The sequence below is a fragment of the Mus caroli genome, unplaced genomic scaffold, assembly GCF_900094665.2.
Source record: "Mus caroli unplaced genomic scaffold, CAROLI_EIJ_v1.1 scaffold_5898_1, whole genome shotgun sequence".
In the NCBI taxonomy this organism is placed as follows: Eukaryota; Metazoa; Chordata; class Mammalia; order Rodentia; family Muridae; genus Mus; species Mus caroli.
In genome coordinates this window covers 78,634-87,483 of record NW_018389945.1, presented here as the reverse complement: position 1 = coordinate 87,483, position 8,850 = coordinate 78,634, and the positions used below count along the sequence as shown (strand labels likewise).

Here is an 8,850-nt window from a genome sequence, read left to right as displayed (position 1 = left end):
GGTCTGATGAAGGTGGGAGTAAATGTGATGGGAAGAAGGAAGGAATGCTTCAATAGCAGGCTGTTCAGGACCTCATTGCATTCAATCTTTTAAAGGACAGGTTAGAGTTCAGCATGGCTCCTGCTTCTAAAGCTTATGGAAGTAAAATTTGTATCTGTTTTATATGATATATTGTTGTTACATTGATTGTAGTAAAAGCTTGATTGTTTCCCACAAAAGTGTCGCAATCAGCTGGGCTGTGGTGATGCATGTCTTTAATCCCAGCACTTGGGAGGCAGAGGCAGGCGGATTTTTGAATTCAAATCCAGCCTGGTCTACAAAGTGAGTTCCAGGACAGCCAGAGATATACAGAGAAACCCTGTCTCCAAAACCAAAAACCAAAACAAAAGTGTCAGGATCAAGTGTTTGTCTCCTGTTACAGAGTAGAGTAGGACTCACAAGGAATTTTGGATCGAAATGGGCAGAATATCATGGAAGATCTGTTGAAATGGGTCCTTATATATTACCAGGAGGACCTTGAAGGAATGGTGGCAATGAGAAAGACAGATATTGAGTTATCTGAATAACAAGGTTTCCAATGTCATCAGACCAGTGATTGGACCTCTGCCTGGTTTATTTATTTGGGATGAGGTGGGGGTAAGTGGCTTTCTAAAAGTGATTGAGATGAAATATTTTGTTTCTTTGGATATTTCCTTAGCATCTGCCTACTGCCTCAGCTCTACAGATCCCTATGAACTAGTAAAAACAAAACATATTTGTGGACAGGTGATATAAACAGGAGAATCCAGAATCTTTAACTGGAAACCACTCAAACCATTCCCAGCTCTGCCAATATTAATATACATGTGCCCCTGCTTCCAAACAGACTGTTCTGTTCACAGGGCTTCCTTATGACCACTGTAATTCACTCATTTCCCATCTACTCAGCCCCAACCTGTGCTCAAATTACCTCTGACCCATGGAAAGTAAGAGGCAGATGAAAGCTACGATGAGCTTCAAAGACCCACCAACACTCCAGCAGCTGGCAAGAAGAAGTCTGTTGAAAAATGAAGCCTTGACCATCTCTGCTCTGCCAAACCTGCCTGTGCAACTCTTCCCACCACTCTTCAAGGATGCATTCACCAGCAAACAACTTAAGATCCTGAGTCTGATGGTGGCAGCATGGCCCTTCCCACTCCTTCCTGTGGGAGCTCTGAGTGGGATTCGTCACCGGGAGACCCTGAAAGCTGTACTAGATGGCCTTGATTTGCTGATGTCACAAAAGGATCGACCTAGGTTTGTGAGTCTAAGGTAGCATGGAGGAATGTGTGTGGATGAGAGGAAGTGAATACAGGATTAACAATGGGTCCAAGGTGAATCAGAGGCTTTTTTTCAAAGATATATTTATTTATTATATAGATAAGTACACTGTAGCTGTCTTCAGACACACCAGAAGAAGGCATCAGTTCTCATTACATATGGTTGTGAGCCACTACGTGGTTGCTGGAATTTGAACTCTGGAGTTCTGGAAGAACCATCTCTGTAGCCCAAATCAGAGGCTTCTGTTGTACAGGTCAGTATCTTCTAGAATGGAAACAAAGAGGCAGGAATCTGGTGTATGAAGGACAGCTGAAAACAGAAATAGTGTACATGCAGAGTATGTCCCTGCCTCTTCCCCAGCCACTGAAAATGGAAACTTTGTTAAATGAATTGATTTAAGGGAAGTTGAATTATGGGCCATGCAGTTTACACATTGTGTCTCCTGTCCTATGAATGTCCTTCTCCTTTACCCACAGCAGGTGGAACCTACAAGTGCTTGATTTGGGAAATGCCCACCAGGACTTCTGGGATGGATGGGCTGGATTACTTCATGAAGTCTGCTCTCAAAATATCTTTGGCAAGAACCAACCAGTGGGAAATCATCCCATCCTAGGGGGGAAAGAGACCATGACTATAAAAATGAATCGTTCCCTCAAGTGTTGCTGTCATTCTGAATACCTAAACTATTTGCATTGGTGGGCCGAGCAGAGAAAAGATGCAATACAGGTGATCTGTGAGAAGCTGGAGTTTACGGGCATTCACTGTCACCAACTGAGGTTCTTGAAGTTTTCTTATGTAGCCTCAATCCAGGAATTGGCAATAAAGCCCACACACTGGGATATATATAAACTTGAATTGCTAGCCCGTGGCCTGGGCCAGATGAAAAACCTCCAGAAACTCATTTTCATGAACATCAGGAAACCTCCTGACCTTAGGGACCTAGAGGAAGCCCGTATTGTTACAGAGATCTTTTCCGAGTTCTCCAAACTGCATAAGGTCCAGCATCTCCATTTGCATAAGGTCTACTTCCTGAATGAACGCCTGGACCTAATGCTCAGGTAAGAAAGCACAGAGAGCTTTATCCAGGGGTGAGGAAGTTATTTTGTCGTTGTTCTGCTTTATATTAAATATGAGTTCATATAGTTGCTTACATTTATAGAGGTGTGAGCTTAGCATATTTGATATAGTACTTTATGATGCTATTGCATCCTGACTTCTCACCTTAGTAAAACCAGACATCACGTAGGTGTCCATGATTTTGAAAAGGATTCTTGAGAATCCCTGATGATGAGAAAATTGATCTATAGAATATATGAGATGTTATACCATTGGCCTGTCATATCAATTCTTTCCTCGGAACTATATGAACCTTTTGCATATGCCTCTTACTTTCCATGGGTCAGAGGTAATTTGAGCACAGGTTGGGGCTGAGTAGATGGGAAATGAGTGAATTACAGTGGTCATAAGGAAGCCCTGTGAACAGAACAGTCTGTTTGGAAGCAGGGGCACATGTAGATTAATATTGGCAGAGCTGGGAATGGTTTGAGTGGTTTCCAGTTAAAGATTCTGGATTCTCCTGTTTATATCACCTGTCCACAAATATGTTTTGTTTTTACTAGTTCATAGGGATCTGTAGAGCTGAGGCAGTAGCAGACAGTGATGACATATTTCCTACGTAGAAGAACATGGTAGCTCTCCATCAGGGAGCAATTTGGCCTTGATTTTAATAAAGGTCTGAGAATGACCTTTGGCTAAGGAAACTCTGCTACTTTGAAATAACAGCCCTTTCTCTGCCACTATTGAAATTGAGTGAGGTAAAGCCCTCTCTCTCTCTCTCTCTCTCTCTCTCTCTCTCTCTCTCTCTCTCTCTCTCTCTCTCTCTCTCTCACTAGGTGCTTTGAGCGTCCATTAGAGACCCTTGCTATCACTCATTGCAGGCTTTCAGAATCAGACATGAGGTATCTGTCCCAGTGTCCAACATCCATCAGCTCAAATACCTGGACATGAGTTACACCACCTTCAAGCCTATAAGTCATCGATTTCTAGGAAGCCTACTAGAAAGACTGACAGCTACTCTGCACACATTAAAATTGGAGTGCTTTAACCTCACGGACTTCCAAATCTGTGACCTTCTGCCTGGGCTGAGCCAGTGTTCCCAGCTCACTGAAGTCGATTTTGTGGAGAACTTCTTTTCCATGGTCAGCCTGAAGATGCTGCTGCAGCACACTGCCAACCTCACACAGCTGACCCTGGAGAAGTACCCTGCCCCTGTTGAAGTCTATGATGACCGTCTTTGTGTTATTCCAGACTGATTTGTACAACTTTGTTCTGAGCTTATGAACACACTCAAGTGTGTAAGGCAGCCAAAGCAGGTCTATTTTGTGAGTATGAAATCTTTACCTAATTATGAATACCTCATTTATAATTTGGAGGGCATGATATCTTCTGAGCAATTGAGAGGTCATTGCTGGGATTTGATTAATGGAGGGCAGGTCTCAAGAGACTCATTAGAGTTATAGAACATATGTATTTAAGCATTTTTGGATGTGCTTTGGAAAGATCATTATTTCATTTTCTTTGAATGTCAGTCAAATTCTTCTGATTTGAGGTAGTTGTGTTGAGATGGAAAATCATGAGCTTATTTTCAGCCTAATGTCTACAGTACAGACACACCCTTGAACAGCAGCTGTATCTGAAAATTGTAGGGCTGCATTCCAGCACTTTCCGAGTATGAGGAACCGTAGAAGTTGGGAAGTGGATAAAAGAGATAGGACATTATAAAGAGCATAATGGACATGAATAGGAGGGCATTGTTTCATTATCCCTGTGGATGGCATCCACCCCTTTCTTTCTTTCTTTCTTTCTTTCTTTCTTTCTTTCTTTCTTTCTTTCTTTCTTTCTTTCTTTCTTTCTTTCTTTCTTTCTTTCTTTCTTTCTTTCTTTCTTTCTTTCTTTCTTTTTTTGTTGTTGTTGTTGTTGTTGTTGTTGTTGTTGTTGTTTTTCGAGACAGGGTTTCTCTGTATAGCCCTGGCTGTCCTGGAACTCACTTTGTAGACCAGGCTGTCCTCGAACTCAGAAATCCACCTGTCTCTGCCTCCCAAGTGCTGGGACTAAAGGTGTGTGCCACCTTGCCCGACATGGATGGCATCCACCTTTTGGCTCTCCCCTTTCTGTTCTACAGTATATGGACATATTTTTATGGAGTATAAATCTGACTAAACTTGGAGTACTTTTGTATTAGACTGTTATCACTATTAAGCTGTATCTCTTTCTTGGGGAGGTCCAGCAGCCTGCTATTATCTTCTACCACCACTGTTACCATTATAATTTCTCATAGGTTCTAATAAAACTGTTTTGAATAAGAAATTGTTTTTTTTATTGAGTATGTTTTCTGACAACATCATACTTGTGTATTGTGCTTACCCTGACCCAATAATCTTGTGTCCCCTTGTTTTTGCCTCTTCTGCCTCCTAGATCTTTCAGAGTAAACAGTGACACAACATGTTCTTTCCTTGGTGAGGCTTTATAATCTTATCCTTCATGAGACCCTCTACAAAATGCTATATGGAATCTTTTGGAGATATGGCTCAGAGGTAGATAATGCTTGCTGCTCTTCCTGAGGAGCAGTGTTTGATTTCCTGTGCCTACAACCATCTGTATCTCCAATTCCAGGTGTCTGACCTTTTCTCCAAGTCTGTAGAAACACTTGAGTAACCTGCATACACTGAAACAGAAGAACTCACATACCTAATTAGAAACAAATAAAAATAAATATTTAAAAATGAAAGTGAANNCATNAAAACAGACAATAANTCCCTCCATACATTGGTGAACGCATTGGGATTACCTGAGCAAACTACAAACGTGTAAAGTAGTTCCACTGGTGATGCACATGTATGATCTTTAGAGTAGAGGAAAAGCCTGGGGAATTATGTTTGTTTGCGGTTGATTGTACCTTTAATTCTGCATAGTTATAAATCTGATTTGTTCTACTACAACCTGTCCACCTGTACTAAAGGTTCTGCATATCCTCTAGAACTGACTATGACAAAGTTTAAATTAGAGAGTAACTTAGCTGCCTTCAGTCAGTAAGTGTTCCAGAGGTAACACTTTTCTCATGGATTTATTCTCCTTAGCCACAATCCCGTAGCCACTTTCTTTCTCAAATGTTGCTACAGTAGATTTGGACTGTTAAAATCTTGAGCACCTTTATGGGTATATTTGTTTTCACAGAATCTTGTATTTTGGTGGCTGAAATTTTATTTTTTCCATTTTTTTATTAGGTATTTTCATCATTTACATTTCCAATGCTATCCCAAAAGTCCCCCATACCCCCCCCACTCCCCTACCCACCCTCTCCCCGTTTTTGGCCCTGGCGTTCCCCTGTACTGAGGCATATAAAGTTTGCAAGTCCAATGGGCTTCTCTTTCAAGTGATGGCCTATTAGGCCATCTTTTGATATGTATGCAGCTAGAGGTAAGAGCTCCGGGGTACTGGTTAGTTCATATTGTTGTTCCACCTATAGGGTTGCAGTTGCCTTTAGTTCCTTGGGTGCTTTCTCTAGCTCCTCTATTGGGGGCCCTGAGATCCATTCAATAGCTGACTGGGCATCCACTTCTGTGGCAGCAGTACATTTTTTTTCTTTTCTAATATAAGATTCATTTATTTTATGTATATGAGTACACTGTAGCTGTACAGATGGTTGTGGTCATCATGTGGTTGCTGGGAAGTGAACTCAGGACCTCTGCTTGATCTGGCCCCACTTGCTCCAATGATTTATTTACTATTATATGTAAGTACGCTGTATCTGTGTTCAGACACACCAGAAGGGGGCATCACATCTCATTATGGATGGTTGTGAACCACCATGTATTTGCAGGGACTTGATCTCAAGGCCTTGGTAGAGCAGTCAGTGCTCTTAACCAGTGAGCCAACTCTCTAGCCCCTGTAGCAGTACATTTCTGACTCTGAAATCTACTTATAAGTGAATTTACCATGGCTGTTATATTTGGACATGGTTATCCTGATCAGAATTTCATTTTTTTTTGGTTTTTCATAATTGAATAATATTCCACCATATGAATAATATTTGATCTGTAGTTCACCACATTTTCTTTATCCATTCTCCAGTTGAGGGACATATAGTCTTTTTCCAGTTTTTGCCGGTTTTGAATTAAGTTTTATACACATAGGTGAACAAGGTTTTTGTGATATGGTGGTGCATCTTTTGGGTATATGCCAAGGAGTGATATGGCTGGATCTTGTGGTAGAACTATATTCCTAGATTTCTGAGCAACTACCAAATTGTTTTCTATATGATTGTACAAATTTTCACTTCAAACAGCAAAGGAGAAATGTGTTCTTTGCTTCATTTACATGCTGGCCAGCATGTGCTTTCACTTGAATTTTGATTGGAGCCAATGTGATGGGTGTAAAATGGAACCAAAAAGTTGTTTTGATTTGTATTTTTCTGATGTCTAAGGACTTTGTACATTTCTTTAATTGCTTCACCACCTTTTGAGATTCATTTGTTAAGCATTTGCTGTTTAACTTTGTGCCCTATTTTGAAATTAGGTTATTTGTGTTGTTAGTGTCTAACTTCTTGATTTCTTTACAAATTTTAGATGTTACCACTCTGTCAACATCTAAACCCATCTGTGTGGGTTGGTGAAGATACTTTCTCAATGTGTAGATTGCCATTTTGTCTCATTGATGAAATCCTTTGCTTTACAGAAGCTTGGCAGTCTTATCAAGTCCCATTATCAGTCATTGATCTTACAACCTGATCTATTGGTGTTCTCCTCAGGAAATTGTCCCTTGTACCACTATATTCATGGGTATTTCTCACTTTCACTTCTATGACATTTATTTAATGTGTATGGTCTTTAGCTGTGTTTGAATTGAGATGGGGATTGCATTATATCTGTAGATTGTTTTTTCCATGGTGGCCATTTTTCACTAAGTGAATTGTAGTTATCCATGAGCAGGAGAGATCATTCCATCATCTGATATCTTCTTCAATTATTTCTTCAGAGACTTGCAGTCCTTTTTCATACACATCTTTAACTTTCTTTTATTTTTATTTTTTAATGTCTGCTTTTTTTTTTTTAGGTATTTTCTTTATTTACATTTCAAATGTTATCCGATTTCCTGGTTTCCCCTCAGAAAGTCACCAATCTTCTCCACCCTTCTCCCTGCTCCCCAGCCCACACACTCCTGCTTCCTGGCCCAGGCATTCCCCTATACTGGGGAATAGAACCTTTACAGGACCAAGGATCTCTCTTCCCATTGATGACCAGCTTGGTCATCCTCTGCTGCATATGCTTATATGTCCAACCATATGTTCCTTTTAATTGCTGATTTAGTCCCTGGGAGCTCTAGAGTTACAGGTTAGTTCATATTGTTGTTCCTCCTATGGGGCTGCAAACCCCTTCAGCTCCTTGGGTAATTTCTCTAGCTCCTTCATTGGAGACCTTGTGCTCCATCTAAGGGATGACTGTGTGTTAGTCAGGCACTGGCAGAGCCTCTCAGTAGACAGCTTCTCTTCCTTCCTTGTCCTTCCTCTTAGCAACATTTTCTTTGTCCCCCATATGTTTGGGAATTTTGTGCATTCATTTTTATTGAATTCTAGAAACTCTTTCTTTATTCCTGTCTTGACCAAATTTCACTGAGTAGAGAGATGTTCGGTTTCTGTCAATTTGTATCTTTCTGTTTTTTTGTTTGTTTGTTTGTTTGTTTGTTTTGTTTTGTTTTGTTTTTCCTTTTCCTGTTGTTGAAATCCAGCATTGACCCATGGTAGTTTGATGACAAGCAGGGCTTTGCTTTTTTTTTTTTTTTCAATTTTCTGGTAGTTGTTGAATTTTGCTTTGTGACTAAGTCTCTGGTTAATTTTGGAGAAAGTTCTTGAGTGCTGAGAAACATGTATATTCTTTGGTGTTTCAGTGAAATGTTGTATAGTATTTGTTATGACTATTTGGTTTACAACATCTGTTAGCTCCTGTATTTTTTTTAACGTCTTTTATCCTCCTGATGTAATTGTCATCTTGGAGGCTCACTGCCTCACTCTGCTAACTTAGTTCTAGTCCTAGATGCTTCTAGCCTCTGTACAATCTCATTTAGATCCAGAATGTTTTCAGCCATTGAGATTTTCTGCTGAATAAGCTTAACCTTTCTTATACTTTCTGAACTGTGTCTGACTGGTTCAATTCATCTTTTCTTCTTCAAACTCTGCCTGAGCTGATTAATTCAATCTGAGCTCTCCGGGATTTTGAGTTCATTTTTTTTCATACTAACTTTAAAAATATGTTTTAAACTTATTATCCTTCCCATTTCTCGTTCATTTTGTTTTCCCATGTGTGTAGCTTGGTCACTCTCTGCAACTTTTCTCTGTAGAATTGCTTCAACATTAGAACTTTCTCTCTCTGTCTGTACTGCCTCTCAAGTAGCTTCTCTTTCCTCTTTATGTTCATGAGGTTTGGGCATCTTTCTTTGATTTGTCACTTTGTCTACCACTCAATTTGACATCACTTTCAAAATGGGTGCTTCATTCTA

At 40.1% G+C, this 8,850-nt stretch overlaps 1 protein-coding gene across 1 annotated transcript; it reads left to right on the top strand.

Moving 5' to 3' along the window:
- The first annotated feature begins 988 nt into the window (after nucleotides 1-988).
- LOC110288384 (PRAME family member 12-like) lies at nucleotides 989-3,818 on the top strand. The gene is given in 4 exon segments (XM_021154743.1): nucleotides 989-1,275; nucleotides 1,776-2,357; nucleotides 3,192-3,274; nucleotides 3,277-3,818. Coding segments are annotated over 4 exon segments (1,494 nt in total).
- Nucleotides 3,819-8,850: the final 5,032 nt, after the last annotated feature.